This window comes from Cavia porcellus, unplaced genomic scaffold (genome assembly GCF_034190915.1).
Source record: "Cavia porcellus strain 051 isolate PalLab524CR breed Dunkin Hartley unplaced genomic scaffold, mCavPor4.1 scaffold_23, whole genome shotgun sequence".
NCBI lineage: Eukaryota > Metazoa > Chordata > Mammalia > Rodentia > Caviidae > Cavia > Cavia porcellus.
The window spans coordinates 44,831,632-44,856,101 of NW_026947506.1; the positions used below are offsets into that span (position 1 = coordinate 44,831,632).

The following is a 24,470-nucleotide window of genomic DNA, read 5'->3' on the forward strand; positions in this document are numbered from 1 at the left end:
CTGCATATGTCTGATGTGCCAGCACTGGTTAGAGGAGGCTGGAAATTTTTCTTTTTGTTAAATTTTCCTCTGCTCTGGAACTGCTAACATCCAGAATAGATGGGAACTCAGACCACAGGAATGCTGTTGCCTTTGATGATCAGGTTTTGATTTATTGGTTTAAGAAAAGGGCCCATTTTGTAGCCGTTTCCTGTGAGGGCTGTCATCTGGGGCTCATGGTGCTTGTGGAGCTGGACGTTGCCAGACCCCGTGAGGGCTTAGCTTCATCTGTCTGTCCTTATGGGGCTCTTAAACTTTCCTGCTAAACTGAACCAGCCTATCTGAAGAAACCATTTTTCGGTATCCTATGGACTGTTTTATGCAAGAGGATGTAGCTCAGTGCAAAGTTTAATATTGCTTCTCTTCATCACCTTCTTGGTGGTTGCTGTCATCGTCCTCATTTTCCAAAGGAGCAACTGAGATTGGAAACTTTCTCTGACTGCCTGGACCACACATCCTCAAAGGGGAGAGACAACTTCCAGCTCAGGCGGGTGGGATCTGCTGTCGCATCTTCAGAATCACTAGGAACGATGAGGCAGAAGGACATCCCTGCCCAGGAATGTCCACTGTGGCTGATTCCACAGCCAGGAACCATGAGGGGCTCTCAGAAGGGTGCACCTTCACCCCGAGCCTCTTACCCATCTCCCAGCTCAGACCTTTTGTAACATGGGACACTGAGATGACCCCATTCTTGGGAGGGTTTAGGGAAGGTGGAGTGGAGTGATCAGTGGTGACAATGCCACTGCTGGGGAGGACACGAGCAATGACTGAATCCTCTCCTCTGACCCAAGCCAGCCTGCTGGCCTTTACGCCTCTTTAGAGATAGCTGAGCAAGATCTTTTCCTCTCCTTGCATGCTTGTGCATAGCTCCAACAGCTTCTCATGTTGTCCCTGAAGGGTGGGACCCAGCTGGGCCACTCACAGACCTCAGGAGATGACATCTGACAGCCTGAAGTCAAGGCAGGAGGTGGGACCACAGGACCCCGGGTCAGGAGCTGTGGAACGTGCCTGAGTAAACTGGGAACCCTCTCCCTTGTCTTCTCCCAGCCCCACATTAATTCTCGGGACCTGGCAGCAGTGAGGCCAGCAGTGTCACATTCCAGGACCACTTTCCAGCCAGGCCTTTGACCTCCTCCTCCTCTGCACTTGGCTTTCTGTCCCAGGCTGCATCTTCACTTTCTCCTGTGTCCAAGCTGTGGACTCCAGGCTTGCTGAACCCCTTTTAACTGTCTCAGTGCCTGTGGCAGTGTGTGCAGGCCACAGCAGCTGTCTGATTTGGGATTAATTGCTCCCATTACCATTGTGAGATCGCAAAACCTCCCGACCACTTGGCGTAGTTACTGCCTTTTTCTGCCTCGGCATGAAAATAGACTCACAGTTTGCCCACCTCAGGGAAGTGTAATAATGACCCTGTTTTTATTTGACTTGTTTCTCAGGTTTGGTGATGGTTATACGGTCAAAATTTGGCTCAGTAAGGAAGAAAATCAACCTAGCACTATTTCTGACTGCTTGAAGCTCCACTTTCCAGGAATCCAGTTTAAGGTAATGCTGATATTCTACTCTACCTCTTGGCTGTTAGCTGAGAACATCTTGTGAGTGTACTTGTCCTGTTTTGATTAATTAGTTAATTAGTTTTTTGTGGCCCTGCATATTGAATTCAGGGCCTTCACACTGGACTGTATCCCTAGCCCTTTTTTATTTTTCAAGTCTGGACTTTTCTGAGTTGCTAAATTACCAGACTGAGCTTGAACCTGCAGTCCTCCTGCCTCTGCTTCTCAGCACACTGGAGTTACAAGCCTGAGCTACCACACTGGGCTTCGCTTTTTTCTGTTTTCATTCCATTCTGTCATAAGATGCCAGTGGCCATCTTGGCTTCTTTATGAAGAACTGGTGGTATCACCCAACCTATCCAATGGAGCACAGAGAGCTGGTGCTGCCTGATCACCCTGCAGGATGTGAGCCCACCTGGCTGCTTGCGGGATTGCCCGAGAGACCAGGATCATGAGTTCAGCTTCTTAACAATGCGTGCAGTGCCCACTTAGCCAGGTCAGAAAATTGCAAAAGTTGGTTTCTTCCATACCTTCACCCAGGTTTATGGGCTTGGAAGTCTGAGCGTTATTTCACAAGAAGAGCCCTGAGCTTGGGACACTCTTTTCCCACTGGTGTGATCAAGTGTGAGCGCCGGACCGGAAGTGACTTCCACACCTCCCGTAGGTGTAGACCTGCAGAAACTCAGGCTCTGAAGCACTGAAATCCACTGCACTTTAGCAAGGTGACCCCTGGCTCCTCTGCACGTCAAGCTCCAAGAAGCTCTGGCCACAGTTCTTCTGTGTAGCTGTAGGACCCTGACTTACCATAATGTTCAGCAGGCTGTAATCCAAAGTAACTTTTCCCTGTTAGTTTCAACAATTGTCTGGTGCGATCCTGTCATGGAAGAGGGGTGCGTGCAGAATGCTCACTCACCCCCCACACCATGTTAAAAACAATCCTGAACAACAGAAACTTCCATTTTCCATCAGCTTCCATGGGAAGAGGTGCTCAGCTAGCGATGATGCCTGCAGAGAACTCAGCTCCTGCCGTGATGTGTGGCAGGGCGCTCAGCAATGCCACCCTGACTGTCTCTTCTAGGACCTCTGGGGGCATTTCGGACCCTCAGAGAGCCCGCCTGTCACTGCGGGAGTGCAGAGGAGCAGGACTGTTTTCTTTTTTAAATTTTAAAATGAAAAAAGAATAAAAATGTTGACACAGAATTTTGAAACAACATAATAGGAGATTAACGAAGGTTAATATATTGCATATTGTCATCTTCAGAGTAGTTGCTCAGATTATAAAATGCAGGCATGAAATGACACTCTAGGAATCCAGTTTAAGGTAACGCTAATATTCTACTTTACCTCCAGGCATGAAAAATGGTTAAACAATGAAAGTACAGAGAACTAACAGAGATCTTTTTCTTTCTTTCTTTTTTCCTTGCCCTCATCCCAGTTGTTCTTTCCTTGTGAGCAGTTTCTTCCTCTTTCTCTTTCACAGTATCTGTTGTACCTTTTGGATCACTATTTACTCTTTTTTCTTTTAAACCAGGTAAGCACCGCTTATTAAAACTGCTTCGAGGCTCAGTGTCGCTGGCAGGCATTCACTGGGCACTCCCAGAGCTCACCTACATATCTCCTTGGGCTGCTGGGTGTGGTTTGAGACACAATTATCTGAATTTATTCAGAAAATGGAAGCTGTGAGATCAGCCCTGCTGAGTGATTTCTAACTGCGTGCTTCTTTGTTTCCTTTTTGTTTTTGTCTTTAGGGCCAGCGCCTTAATTTGTTGGAATACCATGTGCCCAGAAGTTTGGCGCGTCTAGCTGACTTGTTCAGCATTCTGGAGAGCAATAAGACCACCTTACATATCCAGCACTATTCCGTTAGTGAGACCACTCTGGAACAGGTACTGCCCCCGGAGGGACTGGGCAGGTCTCAAGGTGGGACCTCACAGGCCCAAACCCAGCAGAATTCAGAATTAGCCAGGTTTCACTTTCAGCTTGCCTTTTCCTTTATTACTCTTGTTCTGTTTTACAGCCTTCCGGTAAGCGTGGCGTGTTAGGAGGTGTGTTTCTTGTATACCCTCCCCCACAACTGTTGACTATCTTTAATATGTGAATATTGGATATCGGTTTATATATGTAATGTTATACAATTATGCACATACTTATGGGCATTCAGGAAGTTAAATCATGTCATGTTCATTCCATCTTTGCCACTTTACCCAGTCCCCAAATGACTAGTTAGACTCTGCCCAAAGTGAATGATGTAGCTAACTTTGGGGAGAACAAAAACTTTTTGCTTTACTAAGAGTTCTGGAAGTATAAAATTATATCCTGGATTCTTCTGAAGCCATGTGTAAGTTACTGAGACTTTCCGGTTGGTTTATTAATTGCCCAGGGGTACTTGCCCTTCCTGGAGTACTGTCTTAAATGAAAAGACATGCTCACGGTGGTGGTGGAGAGGACAGTGTATGAAGGTTTGATTTTTGCCTTCCAGGACTGGTGGGGCCCATTGATCAGAGACAATCTCTCTCCTTCTGATAGCTGGACCCAAAGACTGAGTGTTCTTAGATGTTCTATCTGTTTGCTTTGTTGCTTTTAGGTATTTGTTAACTTTGCCACCAAGCAACAGCAATCTCTGCCCTCTACTCTGGATCCGCCCCCTGGTGGCCACTGCCCAAGTCACCTGCCTGTGTGACCAGTAAAGAAGAGACCTAGTGTCCTATTGCCTTCAGTGCCCATGCTTCACAGAACAAGGACCCCTGAGGATGCAGAGAGTGTGTTGTGGGGACTCAAGTCTTCTCTCCTTCGTTGTCCAGTTTAAAACTCCTTATTAATAACCTGCAAACTGAAAGATCATTCTTTCCCATAGACTTTTAGTGAGCCCGGCTCCCCATAGAGTTTCCTCAGTGGCCAAGCCAGGCGGGCACCAAATTTTTTGAGATGAAGGTGTGGATGCAAAGACAGCATCCACACTGAGATGCTCTGAAGGCGGAGACCCGGTCCCGCTTGATTCTGAGGTTAACTCCCTCTTTCCGGGAAACAGGGCCCCTCCCTTGACACTGTTAGCTTACTCTCCTGACTCGCTTGTGTTGGGAACAGTGTGGAGGGGATTTCCTGACTTTGCTGTCTTTCCACTGGACATGCCCATGTGGCTTTAAGGAATAAAACCTCAATGCAAACTTTTCCTCAGACCAGATGACAGGATGCAGTATGATGTGGGAAAATTGTCGGCTTCTTCATACAGAGATTCTTTTCAATGCTAAGAACTAGAGAGTATTTTTGATCCACCTATTTGCACAACTGAAGAAATTGAGCCAGTTTTTAATGTGTCATCCTTCATAGTTTTACCAGAATCTCATAGAATGTCTGAAAATTTATGAGATTATACAAAGAAACAGAACATGGATTCGTTTTTTAATTTGAGGAATAATTGCTCTTTCTGTTACTCCAAGCTCTGTGGTTTCTCGAACGCTGATGGTTCTCATACAAGCTGCACTGGAATCCTGGGAATTTGGTAGAAGTTCAGGTTCCCAGGCCTCCTCCCAGAGCAGGGGATTCTCAAGTCCTAGAGCTGGAGGATCGGGATTGATACAAACGTGTTCCAGTTTGAGAACCATTAACGTGTCAGGTTAGCTTCTCACTAAGCAAGCGAAGTCAGCAGAGTGGCATGAACTACTCATTTACATTTCAAGTTTTTAAAATTTTTCTGGAAATTATGTCATTCTAAGAATTGTGGTCCTTAAAGATGTGGCTCTCAAAGGGGAGGATGTTAACCTGATACTTTGCATCTTGTAGATTATAAGTTGCATTAAATCAGTGGCTCTTCCACTGGAAATAATTTTTTGCATATTTCTGGGCCTCCACATGGCAGCATTTTGTACAACGTTAGTGGACAAGCATGTTGATTTCACCCTGAAATTTGTTTTTTTCCAATTGGAGCATTGGGAGTTTGTGATGGAAGGAAAACACTTCATTTTGACATTTCTTTACTGAAACCACATTTTATTAATAAGGCAGAGAAGATTAGATGGTAGGAACAGCTATTTTCGAGAAAACAAGACATCATAATAGCTAGTGCTGATTTAATGTCTTGTTTTGAAGTTCCATCAAGCTTTTGTTCTTCTGACTCCATCGGTCTTAACATGTTGTATCTTATTGGATTTTATTATATGTGATAATATAAACAAAAACTTTTATAGACACGGAGATTATACAGAAACCATTGTTCATTTTCTGTTAGTTGGTTCTAAATACCCTGTAATACTGTCATTCTCTTGAATGGTTTTACATTGTCTTGATGTGTTTGATGCTACAGTATACGAAGTTATCCTCAAAGATTTCAAGGAAAAACACACTCTGGTAACTACTTTTATGTTGGGATACCTGGAGGTGAAACACTATTTTGCTAAAATGGTTATGTTTTGACCTGTGCTGTTTTGTTGTTATGTCCTCTTTTATCTCAATCTCCTTTTTTTATTATTTACTTTTTTATTTTTATCTTTGTAATTAAGGCAAAAATTTAAAAAAAAGGATATACTTTGATTTCCTATTAACTTGATTTGAAACTCTGTATTGCTCTCACCATCTTATTTTGACTGATTTTCCTCTATTCTGTCTTGCTTGATACTACCAAGTTTGAGAGTATAGGCAACAACTGTGAAGACAATACGACTCATTATGATGCCCATTCTGGTTTGACTATTATCTTCTTTTGAAATCCTGTAATGTCTTCAATATTTTGGTTTTATTGGTTTTGTTCTTTACTGTTTTGTTCAATTTTATTATAACTGATGATGTAGGCAATTATTTTTAAGATAGCAAGAGGCATTATGGTAACCAATGTAGATCACTTTGTATTTTGTTTTTACAGTATATATTATGTCCATCCTTTTGATTTGACTGACTCTGTTTTGTTACATCACATTTGGTTTTATTCTCTTCAAAAAAAATAATAAGAACTGTGGGAGTAATAAAACCCAAAATGTGTAATTTTCATTGTACAAAAGAAAGGAAAAAAAAGTGCTCTAAAGAATATAAGTGCATGTATATTTAAGTGTATAAGATAGATAACCATATTACTGAGTTTTGTTGGATCATTGAACAGAACTGTTTGCAGTCTCACTGTTTTTACACTTTGTATGCTTTGATTTTGTAACTTGAACAGCTATTTCTAAGATGACAATATGTAATCTGTTAGCTAGTGATTTCCTACTGTTTGTGTTTTCTGAGATTCTGTGTAACTTGTACACTTTTTTTGTTATTTTTTTCTTTTTCTCCTCAAATAAAATTTTAAAAAAGAAATTCAAAAAAAAAAATCCGTCTTTCCTGAACATGCAGAGATGCAGTTTTTATATCAGAGATGCAGTTTAAATGACAGGAATCAAGTCAATCATGGGTAGCTTTTATAGGAGCCATTTTGGGTCTCAGGCATCACAGAAATTACTCATGCTTAGAGATACGGTGTAGGCTTTATGATATTTTTCCTACAATCTTAACATAGCCTCATCCTTAAATGCAAGATGTGATATTTTTTGTTGATCAATCGATCCATACCAATTTGTGAAATGTGAATCTATTTATACTACAATGAATAAATCCAATGTGTTGAGGTATTGCCTGGTTCATGGAATCCAGAGGTATTTGTGCCAGCTTTCTTTGCATCTTTATTTGTATCTTCAGGGAACCAATTTAATTTAGGCAAGGAGGAAACTAAACTACTCCAGTCTTTCATGTTAGAAAGGTTAAAATTTAATTGAGTTTTGCTCTGCTGTGTTCTGTTCTTAGGGGTTCCCTTCTGGTCTCTGAACTTCTGTATTCTTGAAGTTTGTGCTTCAAGGTACACCTTTGAACAGTAACCAGGAAGAAAAAGAAACATAGCATGCTAAGGTGCCAGGGCCCAGAAGAGTGGACACAAAGGGCAAGTCTCGTGCTAATGTTGAAACATCGCTGCCTTTGTAAGTCATGCAGATATTTTGTGTCTTTGGAGTTAAGCTTGTGTCATAAGACCTTTGGGTTGAAGGTCACACTTAACAAACCACTCTGAAAGACTCCTATACCACTGACTTTTGAAGTAAATTTTGGGTATTTGATAAGGCAGAGGGAGCAGGAGTCATTCCAGTTCCAATCATCTGACATTTATTGTACAGTTTATCTTTGCCCAGATATTTAAACAAATGATATATTAAAGCCTTCATGCAAAAATCAAGATTATAAAAACCAAACAAAGAGCATATTGTTAGAAGAGTTAAGATAACGTGGTTTAAGATTACAGTCGGCTTTGTTTAATGGTTATTAAATTGAAAAATAGGTCAACATGACCACTCCAAAATATCTCATACACATTATGCTCCCTCTACATATACACGATTAGTATTATGACAATAACATGAATACTGGTTTCATCACGGCTACACAACTGGGCAACGAGTCATTTTAAATACTCAGACTGATCGAATCATATTCTCTGGCTTTTCCTTTACTTTGTTGCATTGGCTCAACTCAAGGAACTTTTATCTGTGGAGTGGATTAGATAACAGGTTTAGGTTTACACACTTGAATAATTCAGAGTCCCTTTGTAAACACACACACATGCACAGAATCACCACATCTCTATTCCTTTAATACTGAGTGAGCCCATTTTATATACAGAGGAAGATGATGGCTACAGTAATAATCATGATGGTAGTGAACTGATAGATATAAAAGCCACCATCTGTGTCCCTGAGGAGCTAGAAGTAGGTGGAGATGGCAAGGTGATATTACAAGGAATAAGGACCTCTGCTGTGGGACTGTAGATCCATCTACTATGATCAGGGGTACAAGAACAGACTTACTGGAATTGTGTCCATCTGGCTGGACCTTTACCAATGGAGATCCGGAAGAGGGCATGCAAGAGAATATCAGGGCAAGTCAGCAGTGTTAAATAATTAATGGAAGTTTGACTGTTACTTTGGAGAAAACTAATACAGGGGTTCTTCAGATACCTCCGATCTCTATCTCTGGATTTTAGAACTTTCCTCACATTCCACAGTGGTTCCTACAGCAGAGAGAGCAAGAGAGACAGAGAGACAAAGAGACAGAGACAGCAGGGAGGAGAGGCTTATCACTATGGATATAAAAACATTATGGTTTTTAACCAAACTTCTGCCCCTCAAAATGAAATGAAGGTTCTGATTCTGTTAGAAGAACCAAGTGGAGTCAGGTCTGCAGCCAGAACTCTCTACTGTGGAAACAGAGGTTTTGGGGCCATTCCACACTGGAACAGAACTGATGTAGGACATGGCATGGTAACACTGGCCAGAGAAGCAAGGGGACCCTGCAATTTCAAGATCCCAGGGTGGAGCCAGATGATTCTTAGGACCCACATATAGACCTTCTTGCAGGCTCTCACGAGATGTAGGTGACATAAAACAGATGAGACACCCCAGAGAGCCCCCTACTGTTTACGTTCTATCCATTTTTCTCCTCATTTGGCCCAAGTTTACTATGCAGAGCTAAATCTTCTTCTTCACCCTTGTCTTCTAATAAACCTTTGGCAGTGTTTGGCAATTGCTCAGCTCTTTATTTGAGAGAAGAAAGACCTGGATGCTTTTGTTGGGCAAGCTGTTTTTAAAGGAGCTATCTGATGACTGAATAAATTCAGTTTGCTCATGTTGATCAAATGAGGTGATGTCAGGTTGTGTAATTATCTTTACAGGAATCCGTATTCCAAGAATATTATTACCACGTCCAGGGGTAATTCAGTGTCTTTAAGATCTGTAGAGGACATACTATTTATATTTACAAATATTACTCTCATATTTAATGGAGTAGATTAGAAAAAGAAAAATATTTTGTGTATTTTTCACTTTGTCTAAAATTGCCATTTTCATACAGGGAAAATTCTTGCAGAGAGCATTCATGGCTGTGTCTCCTCCTGGGTCACAAGAGGCTGCAGGAAATCAGGAGTGTTTTCTGAATTATTTGCTGTTGTTTCCATCACAAAAAGATACATTTCAGCCTTTTATGGATGAAGCCAGTGCAGTTTCCTTCACATTGAAATGTTTTAAGGAAAATGCATCCTCTGAATCAAATGCCCACCAACATTCACCGGCTTAACCTGGTTCATGAGCACACCTGTCTCTCCAACAGAGCAGTCCCCATGTTTGTCCTGGTGTGGATATGGCTTTGTGCTGAGCAGTGGCTTCCACTCCTGAAGTGTGTGGACCTGGCTCCAGGTAGAATCCTGTGAGCACTGATGGAGGTGATGTCTTGGTTCCTCCTAATCCTGCTTGGAATTGGTGTCATCTTGGAACTTGTTCTGCCCAAAAACAATTGCATGAGAACTTTGTTGGCCTTAGCACATATTGAAATGAATTCGAGTCATGAGTGACGTGACCCTAAAATATGGTAAATGCTTGAATTTTTAAAATTATTACAGTAAAATACACATTGCTATGAATCCCCTTAAAATATGCTCCCTGATGTCCAACACATTTGTCCTGTCATTCTTGCCACTTTCTGAAGCAGTTCTAGAATCCTTTTGTGTCTTTATTTTTCTGTTTTTTTGGGCACCAGGAATCGAACTCAGGACTTTGCGCTGGCCAGGCAGGCACTGTGCCACTGAGATCCATCCCAGGCCTTCATGAATGTCTTTAGTGGTGCTGTCACAGCTGCCTTGAGGGCCCAGGTGGATCAAAACATCATGTTTTCATGGTCATTTTGACTTTGGGGAAGAACCACCCAGCGCCAGACCTGGTGAATAAGACAGATGAGGACACATCCACACTGTGGTGATCTCATGACTCTGCCTTCCTGATAGACAGCACCTGGCAACAGCATTCACTGGATTTTTGATCACATCCAGTGGGAGAGGGCTTACAGAACAGGTTTAGAAAGTGGCAGACATGATGAGATAAATGCATTCAAAGTGAGGGTGGGGTATTTGGAGGGGTGAATGGCAGTGAGTCTTTTACTGTATTAAATATTTTGAACATGTAAACATTATAAATTTTGAGCAGAACTCCCACATTTAATGGTGTGGCATATTAATACAGAATACCCAAACAACTTTAAAAATGAATCACAGTGAAGGTGAATGTTATATAAATGATTGCAGAAAACAAAGAAATTCTGTTCATCTCACTGTTATATGACCTCAGTGTAACCTTGGCACACAACTTGTGCAAGAACAGAAGAAAAGACAAACACTGAGTACCTTCATGATAAACCTGGATACAGAAATATTGGGAGTGGGGTTAAATGGTGCAGACGATGTCTTGTGGTCCAATGCCATTTATTTAGAAAACACAGTGTGGCTTGAAACGGAGACACTGTTACTGTCTGTCATTCATGGCATTTCAAAGTAAGACTACCTATGTCACAAATGCAGAAAAAATGTTTCATACACAGGTAATAATTGGTATTATGAAGTAGCTTAGCAAGTCAGTGTCACCCTTGGGTAAATGTGTCTTTATGACATTTTGTGACATCTTCAAAGCTGAGCTGTGCCACGCTGTCTAAATATAGCTCTGTTTTCAAGAACCTGAATTGATCATTTCTTTTCTGTGGCATAATTATCTCACTTAGAGCTGGGTCGCTCCTCACAGCATCTGAGATGCTTGGGTCCCTTTTCTGTCATCAGCTTTCTGGCAATGCCACAGCAGTATCTTCTGTGTCCTTCTTCCCTGCAGTGGAAGCCAGAGCCTCAAAGGTGTTTCTGCCTCGCTGACTCACATTCCTCCCTGCAGGGCGTCTTGCCTGTCCTTCCCTGGATACAGTTTCTCTGCCCAGCAGCTCTGGCTGAGATGCCAGGGGTCTCCATTCTCCCTTGAGCCCTGCATGTAAGCTTCACGGCTACTCTCCTCTCTGCGGAAATGCTTTTGATCCTCAGGTTTCATGATTCTGCACACTTTCCAGCTCCTTCATCTTTAGGCAAAATGCTGCTTCCTTGGTAACCAGCTTCCTGGGCTCCGCAGGCCCAGCTCTTGACTCTGCTTCTGTTTTGCCTGCTGTGTTCCAGGCAAGTGCTTCCTCACCACTGCCCCACCAGGCTGATGGCTCAGGGCTTGCTCCTCCCGCCCCCTGCACTCACTGTGGTGCTCTAGAGATGCCAGGCCCTGCTAGTCTCTCCTCCAGGGCCATGGAGCCTCTCCATCGCCTTAGGTCACCATGCTAGGCGACACTGCCACCAACTTCCCCGTTACATGAGCTGCACTTGGAAAGTTGTCTTCTCCACCTGAGGTTTCCCAAGTCCTAGAATCAATCCTTTGTGAAGTCCAAGAGATCCCCTAAGTCACTTTTTGATCTCTCTTCTGCCTCTCCTCATCCTGGCCTCATGAAAGTGCTGTCAGCTTTACCCCAGCACCAGGATCATATCTGGGTTCTTTCATCTGATTTTGCTTCTCTGCCATCTGCCTTTTGTGTTTCTGATGGGGGCAAATATTTTCCTTTCTCTTTCAAATGCGCAGTGAATGATACTACTCTTTGGATTAAATCTCCCTCCTTCTCAAGGCTCTAGGAATAAACAAATCATTTTTCATAATGTTGTAAAGTCCTGGGTTGGCCTGTCTCCCACCCCTTCCTCCCCTTCAACTCTTTATTTTTTTTTTTTTCTTTTTGTCTTTTTCCTTTTTATTGGTACCAGGGATAGAACTCATGACTGCTTGCTTGCAAGGCAGGCACTTTATGCCGCTGAGCTAAATCCCAAGCCCCTCCCCTTCAACTCTTTCAGCTACACTGGCTTTCTGTTTGTCACAGAAGTCCTGAGGGCCTCTTGCTGGAGAGAATGTGTGACTGTCACTTTCTCTAATTTCCTACTGGCACTGGAATGTGCTGAATACCCCAGTCTTCCCTGTTTCCACAGGTGTGGGCCCCAGTGAGATTCTCCTGGGAGCCGGTGGACCCTAGAGCAGGGGGAGCTGGAGGAGGTCCACCGGTCACTGGGGTGGGCCTTGAAGAGAATCCTGGTAGCCCTGCCTCTTGCTCTCCCCTCTTCTCTCCCTGGCTATGAAGCAAGTGCTTTGCTCTGTCATATGCTGTGGCACTGAGAGACTCTGGCACCTGTTGCCTCAGTGACAGGACCGGCTGAGCACAGGCTGAACCTGCTCATAGGCAGTGAGCTGAGATGCATGGTGACTGTCTCAGGTGTGTATGACAGTAACAGGGAGCTGCCCATGACAATGGGGCACCTGGCCCTGCCCCATCACAGTGGGACACCCGGCTCTGCCCTATGCCGCCCCCTGTAGCACTGGCTTCTGCTTCCCACACCTTCTGCAGGGCGGCTCATTGTTCTGCCCATCCTTTGCTATTTCCCTGGCTCACACAGCCCTGTATTTTCCTCCAGCTGTCTCAGTGCTTGCAGATTCCTTTGTTATTAAGCACAAGACAGAAACAAAAAACAAACAAAAAAATCAGCTGGCCTTTTCCATATTTCTTTCTTTATATAGCACAATTATAAACAGCAGTTTCAGAGCCAGAAGTGTCACTGTCTTCCCAAGACTTGGAGCTGAATTCGGTGTGAATTCAGACATTGTGAATGTCTGAAGAGCCCACCAACAAGAAAAACATGACCAGTGCAGGTGGAATCTGTGGGGCACACGCACGTGTTACTGGGACTCATTCCGAGTAAGAGGCTCCTACATATCTTGTCATGCTGGGCCGGACCTCAACTCTTTGCTGTACACCCCACTTCCGGTGCATGCTCATGTACTGACAGTCGGTATGCAGCACTCCATACACTGGGTAGCAGGAAGATGATGGATTACAAATAGCTCAACTCAAAGCTGAGGGGCATCCACATTGCTGGAGTTCCTGTCCTATGGCCCAGGCACCCCGTGCCACCTGAACTGTGCTGGGCTCCTATTGCAAACTCCATGCTCACACACTGCTTCCTGGGAGACCTGCCCATGGTGACATGCATGGAAAGTTTATGGGTTTCCCTTCATCTTGTTCAAGGCGAGGAATATAGAGCTACAGTCCCTGTCAATGTGAGGCCGCAAGGAGAAGAAATGGCCAGATTTCAGGTCCCTGGAAGCCAGGGGTGTTAATGGCATCATTAGGACACATTCTCCACACACAATCTTAATTAAATTTCCCTCTAGCAAGTCAGTAACAAGGTCTTAATAGGAATCTGGGAGCCCTAGGGAGGGAAGGCTTTCTCCATAGCATGTGTGCAGAAAACACCCAGTGACTGATGGGATGTGGAGAGTGAGCCTGTGTGCAGCAGTGGGGGAAAGGGACTGTCGTCTATTTCAAAAATAGTTTTCATAAAGGCACCAGGGCTCAGAGGGAACTAGGACAGCAAGCAAGATGTGTCTGGGGAGCAGTTTCCTTTCCCCAGTGAGTCCATGCATCTACTGGAGGGGTCAGTAGAGGGGAGAGCGGAGGTAAAGTCGTCTGGACACCGCTCAGCAGGTTGGGGTCTGACTGGAGGGGAGGGGATGAGTCCAACCTGCCTCAATGTGGGGTTTCAATGACCTCAGGGGCAAGTGGGTGTGGGGGCTCCAGGCGGCCTCCCTGGAGCAGACTTGGCTCCTTTTCTCTTTAATCTCAGTTATGTCACTGTGAAATGATGTGGGGCAGGAATGTGCTGGGCCTGGTGGTGCCTGCCTGTCATCGCTGCCTCCAGGAGGCTAAGCCGGAAGATGGAAGTTCAAGTCCAGCCTGGGCAACTTCGCAAGACCCTGTGTCAAAATAAAAGTTTGGGGATGTGGCTCAACGAGAAGGGCCTGCGTTCCACCTCCAGGACTGAGAGTAAAAGGAAAAAAAGACAGCAAATGTGCACTGCTGCCCTGGGGTCTGGTCAGTACTAACTTTCTGTGTGTCATGCTGTCTCCCGCATCGGTGCCTCCCTGCCTAGCCTGGAACTCATCTTGTTCCGTCTTCTGTGATCCTCCATAGAGAAGGTGGTGGTTTACAACCCACATCCTAGGTGGGCACTTTGCTCAAACCTCTTTCTGGCTGTAAATCCATTTATCTCATCTCCACTTGGAGTCCTGCTTTGACTGACTGTGAGGCCTTTAGCCTTGATTCACAGCCTTTCTTGGTTCTGAGCTTTCTTGGTAAACCTTTATCTTTTCCAGACGTAGCTGTCATGATTCTAGGACTCTATCATTCAAGGGAGGCCCGAGGATCATCTTTGGTGCCAAGTTCCTTACTTTTCTGTCCAGTCCATTGGAAACCTTGTTTCCTGCTCCTTCTGTACACCGCTCATCCCTTCCCTTCACATCCATCTGCTCTGCATGCCTGCTGGCCCAAGTGGCTTCTGTGCCTCACCTGTACACCTGCGATAGACCAAAAGATGACTCCCCGTCCTTGGAGCCGCTGAGGATGTCACCTGCATGGTAAAGGACTAGGAGTTAGCAGCCTTGTGAGCAGGCAGATTTCCTGCATCTTTTACACAGGCTCCAAAGCATCATCTGGTCCTGGGAGGGCAGAAGCAGCGGGGGTGTCCAGAACAGAGGGAGCAGAGGCTGGAAGCGGGGCCAGGGCTCAGGGACACGAAGGCCTTTACCTCTTCAGGGGACAGGAGACCAGTAATCCGTGAGGCCCCAGGAGTGTGGCATCACCAGTGTCCTGACCCAAGGCAGGACAGCCTCCTGTCCGACTGCTGTGGTTTTCACCCCTGAGTCCTGGGAGGACTCCTTTTAGTAAACACAGGAAGCAAACATTCAACTCCTGTGGTTTTCTTCTATATTCTTCACACAGACAAAATAAAGCCTTACTGGGATTCAAATCCTGTCCTGTCACCTCTGTCAAATCCCTGGGATCACCTTTAGATCACCAGCCCCAGGACTTTCTAATGCCTCTTGAATCAGGATTTAAAGGAACAACTTATGGTCCTCACTGAGTCCTCATGGCCAGCCCAGCACTGAGCGCCTCCTCCCACCTTCTGCACTGTGATCTGGGGCTCCTGATCTCAGCCCCTCTCTTCCCACCTCAGACCTTTGCTGATGCAGAGGCAGCCCTGCGCTGGCCCAGCACACTGTTCCTTTCTGATGTTTTTTCTGGAATCACACATTTCATTGCTTGGCTTGTCATCACTCTCTTGGCTAATTTACACATTGTATTCTTATGTCACTTTCTCCACCTGACATTAGCTTTCTTCCTCCTTGTACCTGAGACAGTGCCTCTCCCCGCAACTAGGGGTTGTGTTAGCAGCTTCCAGCGCAGTGCAAGGGGTCACTGAGCAGGCTGAGCCTCGGGAGCCAGCCAGGGAATCCAGGAAGGCACTGCAGGGCCAGGCTAAGATGTGTCCCCACTGCTGCCCTACTGTGCCCAGTATCCACTGCTTCAGGATGTGTTTGGCTATCTGTTCTCCATTGGCAATGTCCCTTTCTCTCTGAGATAAGACTGTTCCCCCTGCTCTCCGGCTGCACAAGTTCAGAATGGTGTCTCGTGCAGCCACTTCTGCCTGCACATCTGGGTGTCTGGGGTCCCTGAAGTCACTGAATGCCCTTGACATTTATCATCTCTCAGAAATATTCTATTCCCTTGCAGGTCACAAGTGTAGGGGAAATGGCTTTCCTACGTGAGGATAAAGCCTGCTTAGGCCATCTTATGGGGTGTTTCTCCTTCAGAAAACAGGACCAAAATTACCTGTTAAAACTCACTGTCAAAACTGATCTTCTTCCTCAAGGACATTTTTACCAAGTTGTTACGGCTTAGACCTGGAGTGGATCCCAAAGCCTCCCATGTTTAGAGGGTGGGCTTGTGAAAGGTGATTGGGCAGGGGATTTAATCAGTGCATTAATCCACAAATTAAACCATAGTTCAGTGTGCTGGTCAGAAGATGTCACTGGGGTGTAATCTCCCACCAGGCTCCTCCCTCCTCCCTCTGCTTCGGCTTGCTGGCCACCATGATGTGAGCAGCTCTCTTCCACCAGATCACTCCTCCATGCCAACCATAGATTGAGTCCTCTGAATCCATGAGCCAAGATCAGCTCCTCTCCCTTTAAACTGTGATGTCAGATATTTTGTGCCAGCCACCAGGAAAGTGACTAAGTCACAGACCTCACACCTTATTGGGAGATGCTGAGTGAGGCAGCAGGGTGTTCACAACAAAGTCTCTACCAAAATCCTGCAGAGTCTGCCTTAAAGTCTTGAAATGAAAGGGAACCCAAGGGAGAGGACATCAAGATGGAGATGAGGCCGTGAGAGGAGGGACCGCTCAGGGCACAGCCCCTAGGGAGGTGCAGAGGTGCAGCTGAGTGGAAGGGCCAGGCAGTGGGCTTTGGTGTGTGCCAGCTGCTCCATGACCCTGACTTTCTTCAAAGGGCAGGTACTGCACCTGTGGCACCTATGCCAGTGCTTCAGCTTCAGTGGGCTCCTCAGGCAGAGCCCCACAATGGGCTGAAGGAAGCCCCCTAAGCAACTGCCATGCTTCGTGTTCTGCACGGATGCGGAGGAGAAACAGAGGGAGGTTTCATGATGAAGGTGTTACAGCCTGCACAGTGCAGGTTCACTGAGCAGGCGGAGACTCTGAATCTGAGCGTGGAATCCATTGGCCTGACAGAGGGACTTTCAGGCTTTGGACGGAGTGGGAGGCCCCTCCCATTAGCATCAAATCTGACACAGAGAGGCTCTTTTCCTCTTACTGAGTGGCACTGGCTTCTTGTTTCTGGGTGAATTCCTTTGTGATCCAATGGTGTAGAGCCAGACAGCCAGACTTGGCTTTGTTCTCTGGGATTCAGTTTGGAATCACTGCATCTTCCCATTCTGCATTTTTCACCCTCTTGAGAAAACCTGTTTTTATTAATTGTATGTAGATGCTGAAGGAAATAGTGAGCCCCTCAAAGAGAGACTGTATAAGTCAGTGGGGCTGTAGCTCAAGACAACCAAGTGGCTACTTCCAGCCCTCCTGCTGCCTGCCAGCTTCAGAGTAGATCTCTGTTGTTCCAACAACAAACCATGGCTTTTGTATTTCCAAGGGGGAAGCAAAACTCTTAATCAAAAACATTGGCTTAGAGAATGTCATGACTTATGCTTAGGTGTCTCTCAAAGCCTTGTGGGGTCATAGGTGGGGCTTTCTTGGAGATGACTGTATTGGAATTGTCTGTGTCATGATGCAGTGCTAGCACCAAGGACACTAGGATTAAGGGTATGAATGCCACCTGCTCTTAGTAGCCTAGATAAACTAAACGGGACAGAAAGAGCTCTGGTCACCCTTTGCTTGCCTACTTTTGCTGTCTTCTGCCCACCATGAGCTCGTTTTCCTCTGACAAACCACCTGCTTTCAAACCAGCTGATGAAAGACTGAAACCTCTATAAACTGTGAGCTAAATAAACTTTTCCTCCTTTCAGTGAGAAAAGTAACTAAGGCATCACAGGTGAGGCCTGTGGTGTTGAGAGCAGGAGTGAGCACACAAGAAGATGAAAACCCGCAGCAGGGGTTGCAGACCCAGGAGGGGAGATGTCGGGAAGCATGTGGGCTTGGACAAGTTTTCTGCTTACTTCTCAGTCTGTTCCAAAAAGGAGGGTAATTTCTTTCTCTGTCTGTCTGTCTGTCTCTCTCTCTCTCTCTGTTTGTCTAGGTGTGTGTGTGTGTGTGTGTGTGTGTGTGTGTGTGTGTGGTGGAGGTACTGGAGATCAAACCCAGGGTTGCTCTACCACTGAGCCACAACCTAAGCCCTTGTATTTTGAGTAAAGTTCTTGCTAACTTGACAAAGCTGGCCTTGAACTTGTGATCTTGCCACATCAGCCTTCATTGTAAGCATGTGGTACACCTGAATAATCACCAACCGAATCACAGCTCTTTCTATGCCTGGTATCTTATGCAGGGTACTCAGGGCAGGCAGTACTCACACCCTTAACCCAGGCAGCCTCTATCCTAGCACTGTACCATGAATCAATTCCAGCATCATACACTCTATATCCATCCACCTCTGAGAAACCCCACCTATGACCACATGAGGCTTTGGGGGACATCCAGACCCAGGCCCTGACACATGGCATTGGCCACATCTGCTGCTCTTAGCTGGGTTTGGGTGACATCTCTGTCTTGCTTCTCAGCAGTGGCCACATACTTCCTCCCCGATCCCACACTTGCTGTTGTCTCCTACTGGGTGACCCCTTTCCCTGAGACCACCTCTCATTTGGTCAGCAGTCTTGTCTGGACCCTCTGTTCTTGGTGTCTGAAGAGTACCTTCTCGGGGAGCAGTCTCTGCTGCTTGGAAGTGACACCAACAACTGTCCCGTGGACTGCTCAGGACAAGCTGGTAGGGCCCAACGAAGCAGGCAGACTTCCTGTTCCCTGTGCTCCCTGTGCATGCAACTCAAGCAGACTTCAGGGAGCAGGATGTCATGTGACCAAGGTTTTCCAGTGGTCAGCATGGCTGCTTCTCAAGTTCTGTCCACCACCAGTGTACTGATGGCTGTCCTGCCTTGTATCTAGTCCAGCCCTTCTCAGATGTGATGTGCCTCTCCTGCTAGTGACAGGAAGAGTTCTCCCAGTTTTCCAGGGATCAGGGACAACTGAAGATCGGACTCCTGAAGTAGAATGAATGTACTCGTGAGCCTGGTTCAGGGAAAAGTCAGCGAGTCCATGTCCCACGCTCTCTGGCTCTCAGGGCCACATCCTTTGAGAGCTGAGGGCAATGTTGGAAGCAGCAATGTCCCATTAGGATCAGGTGCATGGGGTTGCTGAGTCCAGCTTCCACCTGCAAGCAGCCCAAGTGGTGGAAATAAAGATGGCTCCTCACTGGGTGAGACTGGTCAAGGCGCAAAGTGCCTCGCTGCACTAGCCAAGCTCTGGAATGGTCTCCGATGTGTGAAATGAGATGTTTCTATCAGGGCAGGGTCTGTCTTCTCTCCCAGATCTGGGTGACCACTCCCTCCCTACTCTGCCATAGTTTTTAACTTGGTGGGACACAGGAGAAAAACAGTGTCGAAGTTTAAAGTAAGGTTTTGTCACTAATAATGATCCCAGGTAATCAGTGAGAAGCATGGAAATTCTCACCCTAGATTTTAGACTTCCACACTGGCAGAGGAGGAAAGGTCTGTGATTTTGTCTAATTGCAACCTAATTCATTAGACTGCAATGGCTTTGTGGGTGCTTCCAGGAGGCACAGAAGCCCTGTGGCATCAGAGAGGATTTCATTACTCCACAGCAGCAGCCCCATGTTGGTTTGTCTCTGCTCCGGATCTCCTCCAAGTCCCAAGGCTCACAGAAGTGTGCCTAGTTGTCACAGCCCATGAATGGGACCTTGTGATGAGGGGGTGTCCTGAGCCTGGGGGGTCCATTAAATCTATAGAGAGCAGGGACTAAGCACGATCTGCCTTGGAAAAAGAGTTCTACAAGGTCCTGTTGTTGGCTCACATTGCTGCCTACAAGGATGATCCTTAGAAGGGGGTGTATTCCTCCAGCAACCAGCAAGGACAAAAAGGGGCGCTCAGAGGCTGGGTGGCCACCTCACTCCAATGGTGGATACTAGAAAACAGCATTGATTGCATAGGTTTGAAATTGGCCACATTGTCCAGTGAAATATTTAGGATCCATAATCATGTTGTGGCATTTGTCTAAGACAGAGAGATAGATAGATGGTAGACAGATACCGACAAAGATGTTGACATCGGTAACATATTTCTGCGTGTAGCATGAAATTCTGTGGATTATAAGAGTTAATTTCCTCCCCAAGGCTTCTAATGCCCATGCAAAATCCTGAATGTGGCAGACAGCAGGGATTTCCAGTGTCCCCATGGCTGACACATCACCCTCCAGTATCACTGCCATAGCCACTTGCTCTTTTAAATATAGACAAACATCCCTGCTTCTATTCTTCAGTTGCTGAGAAAACACAGCCAGGAGGCCTGCTCCACAGATCTGCCCTCTTTCTCTAGGCAGAGGGCCACCTACGTGATGAGAGGTACATTACAAAAGCGGTCCGCTCACTCTGAGTATCCCCACCATAGTGTATAGCACAGATGCTTGCCTGATTTGTGGGTTGCAATGCTAGGTCCCCAGGAGCATGTGCATGACACCCCTGGGTACCACTAGGTAGAACACATCTGCTGCTTAGCAGAATAGCTCCATCACTACTGAGCCCAGCAGAGGCACTAACTGGGCCACTCTTTCAACATGGTAGAATTTACCTATGGGAATTTCTGACCCTTCTCAGGATAACACTTGTTTCTTGACAGTGAGGACCTGCTCCATGGCTAACTCTGGGTACCACTAACCACCCCACCACTCTGGAAGCAGTTGGAGGAGGATTGGTAGGCTGTCCAGGAGAAGCAGTGGTAGGCTAAGCAAGCTTTCAAAGACCAGTTCTTGCCTCCAGTAAATTTCAGGGTATTGATATTGTAGTGATAATAAAGGATCAATTAAAATACAATCTTGAATCTATCTTTAATCAGAGGAATTCTCTAGAATGTTCCAGAACATTTCACAACTGCCTATTAGCAAATGAACCCTACAAGTCTTAAGGTGGGAAATCTTACGTTATGTTCTGTGTCCTTCCTGATTATGTCCTTTATCCCTGAATGTGATATAGTACCCAGACAACAGTGCAGTGAAGCGAACTATGAGCAGGATAAGAGAAGGCACCCAGGGGCCTCTTCAGGCCTCTCCACCCTCCTTTACTCCTTACACTTTCAATGCTTCTCGCCTGCTTACTCCTGGAGCCCAGGCTTCCACATCACTGCCGCCTTTCCCAGCCTGTACCATTTCCTTCCCTTCCTCCTTAGGTTTGCCCCACCTTTGTCTTCTTCCTGGGGCACTGTTTGTGAGTGGCGATCAGCTGCACTTTCATCTCTCCATGGCCACCTGGTTCCTAGATACTTAGGTGGACATAGTTCCTGACTCAGGAAGGAGTTTTTCCTGTAAGGTGACCGTGGGATTCAGGAAGCAGGAAACACTGCTTTCAAGAAGTGGTCAAGGACATACATGGAAGAGGAGGAAGAAGAGGGGGAGGAAGAGCCTGCATTTTGGAACAGGAAGTCCCTGGAACAGTGGCGGCCACCATAATGGCAAGGCTCAGAAATCCTTCATAATCAGCTCCATGAAATTTAAGCTTTGTGCATTTGCTTGCCTCATGCCTTGCTTTCTGGGAGAAAGTTGATGAGTAAACCTAGTTAGCAGAGGGTTCTCTGGGGTGCCACTGGGGCTGGATGCTTGATGCTCCTGACAGAGTGGGTCCTGCTATCTTCTTGGAATGTGCTTGATGGTCCCTCGGACATTCACTATGCATTGTGCTGGAGCACTGCGCTGCTGAAAATCCATCACCGAGGGGTGTAAACTCATGCTGAGGAATGTCTTCAGCTTCTTTTCTCATTAGTCCTGAACTTGCCAGCAAGTACATCAAAGAAGACTTTGAATACTTTCTATTTACACTGTGAGGACGCATCTTCCTAACAGGGTGAGCTCTATAATAAAATGCTCAGCAAAGACATGGGTCACAAACCCAGAGACTGCAGAACTCCACTGCACGCATTTGAATGTAATGCATGAAATAAGTAGAGATGGAATTGTAAGTTTGACAATTCCTGTGCTGCATAAAAGCTTTTCTTTCCTAGCACAAACTGAAACATGAAATTAATTTTTCATTGAAAATTCTTTAATTAAATATTTAACAAATATGCAGTGTCTTGAGGATGCTTTGTACCCAAGACAGAAACAAGAAGAGGCAAAATCTCTGGCTCTGAAACTGCTTCACATTAGAGTAGAATACCAAGATTAAGGAAAATAATTTTGATAATACACCAAATAAATGATGTATCCAGATGTTCCCACCAGCTGTGGAGCTCGCTAAGCCTATGTACCTGCTAGAACCAGCATGTTTACTGCAGAGGGGTCATTACTGGAAGTGGCACCTGGAGTCCCAAGAAGGATGACAACCAAGTGCAAATAGGGGTCAGGTCAGGGAGGGGGTGACCAAGGAAGTTGAAAGTATGAGCTACCATAACAGTGGTGTCAATCATCCCCTGTGATGATGCAGCACAAGGAGTTCGATGCTCACAGAATCTTTTTCTGTGCTGTGTAACCTTTCATTACAGGAACTGGGGTGGTTAGAAGAGCAGTTGTTTAAAGAGTTGGTTAAAGTGTGAGGAGTCATCAGGGAAGATGAAAGAGCTCACCCAGCTCTGCTGAGGGTTGCAGAGAAAGCAATGGAAGCCCCAGTCACTCGAAGATATCTCAGAGGGTCTCATCCAAACTAGATGTGAGACTGGCAAAAATGAGTTATCTACTCAGTGTACATTGGGTTGAAAGAGCAGAAATTCTCTCCAGCTCGCTTACCTGAAGGAAGGTTTGTTGTCAGGGTAGAGCAGCCAATCATAGGATGGCTTCACCCTTAGAAATCCAAGACTGGATTTGAAAAGTCTTATCCAAGGCTTTGTCCTGCCCCCCCCCAGGATGCAGGGCAATGCTGTGTCTCTATCCTGCTCTCCCTGCCTATCCATTACTGCCCTGTTTAATCGTTGACTCTGTCTGCTTCTTTGCTCTCTATCCAATACTGCCCTGTCATCCTGATGACAATGCCTATTCACTTCAATAAACAAAACCCCAAATGCCTAAAACACACAAAACCAGCCTGCAGATTCGGTATTCCTCAGTTCAGTTCCTACCATTGGGAACCTGATTTTTCTGGGATTAGCCTTAGGTTCCCATAGCATCTTCTGGGATGGTCTGCCTGAATAGGTGTGGCTTGAGGTCATTGTGGGTAGGATCATAGCTGCTAAGGACAGCATGTAGGACACATAAATGAGCTGTTAAAAAAGTCACAGAGTCAGGCTATTGATAGGCAAAGAGTGGTGTAACACACTGTTGAACTTCAGAGAAATCCCGGAGTGAGTCAGTCTAAGAAGGAAGAAAGAACTCTTCAGATGTTGGCATCCTGTTGGTCCATCACCTCCATATAAAATCGGAGGGTCTTTCCTTTCAGGATGACTTGAGAGCTTGGATAAAGACTGCAAGGTTGATCTGAAGTCAGGTGGGAAGATGTGGGAAGGCCTCAGAGTGGAGGAGAGATGTGAGGTGATCACGGACCAGGAATCAGCCTTAGAACGCTGATGAAGGCTGTGGGAGGAGACGGGGACAGAAGGACACATTACACTGGAAGGAGGACTTTAGAACAGGGTTGACAGAGGACACTGCTTCTTCAGGCCTGAAGGACAGCTGACCTTGTCCTGCCTGGTGGGCACGTCCTTGCATCTCCACCGTCTCTGAGTGAACACAGAGCAGTGTTTGACCTGTTTGTCTCTGTAAGAGGACATTCTGAGACCCTAGTGTGCTTCTGGAGGTAGACACTCACTTCCTGTCCTCATTAAGGTGTGAGTGCATGTGCACACTTATTAACTAACTCATGAGAGTGGTTCTTAGGCAAGTGAACACACCCAACCAAGGTGTCCAACCAGATTCTAAAATTCTGGTGTCAGCCAGATTCTAAAATGCCTCTGTTTCTCTATGTGATTATTCTCCCCGCACTCCCCAGTTCCTGGAGATTGGATATCCATTTTTTGTCTCTGTGGCCCTGCCTTCCCCCGCCATGTCACTTACACAAAAGCCATGGATGCATTGGGAACTCTTCCTGACTCCCAGTGGACTGGTAGTGTGTTCCCTTCTGACACTGGTCTGATTTCGCGTACACACACCACAGTGTGTTCATCTGTCTGTTAGATTAAAAATATTTGGGTCATTGCCAGATTATGCCTGCTATCAGCATTGTATATAGGATGTTGTATGGATAAACATTTCCATTTAACTGGAGAGAACACAAAGAAATGAGAGTCTGGGAAATACATTACTGCAAACGCTGTATGATGAACTTTCAAGTGTTTTGCAAGGTGACCACACTATTTTACACTCCACAGATAATATGGGGGACTCTCAGTGCTTTGCACCCTCTTAGGGAGATTCCCACTTAGTTTTTATTTTAGCAACTTTAGTAGTTACAGACCTATCTCACTGTGGTTTCAATTCAC

The 24,470-nt window shown here is 45.8% G+C and overlaps 1 protein-coding gene across 1 annotated transcript in view; it reads left to right on the forward strand.

Annotated features, from left to right (window-relative positions):
• The window catches only part of Abca13 (ATP binding cassette subfamily A member 13), a 312,721-nt gene extending 305,873 nt beyond the window's left edge, over positions 1 to 6,848 (forward strand). Inside the window, 3 exon segments of the mRNA XM_063233618.1 lie at positions 1,476 to 1,581; positions 3,338 to 3,475; positions 4,174 to 6,848. Coding sequence (XP_063089688.1) covers positions 1,476 to 1,581; positions 3,338 to 3,475; positions 4,174 to 4,269 — 340 coding nt within the window. The 3' untranslated portion in view covers positions 4,270 to 6,848.
• The last annotated feature ends 17,622 nt before the right edge of the window (positions 6,849 to 24,470 follow it).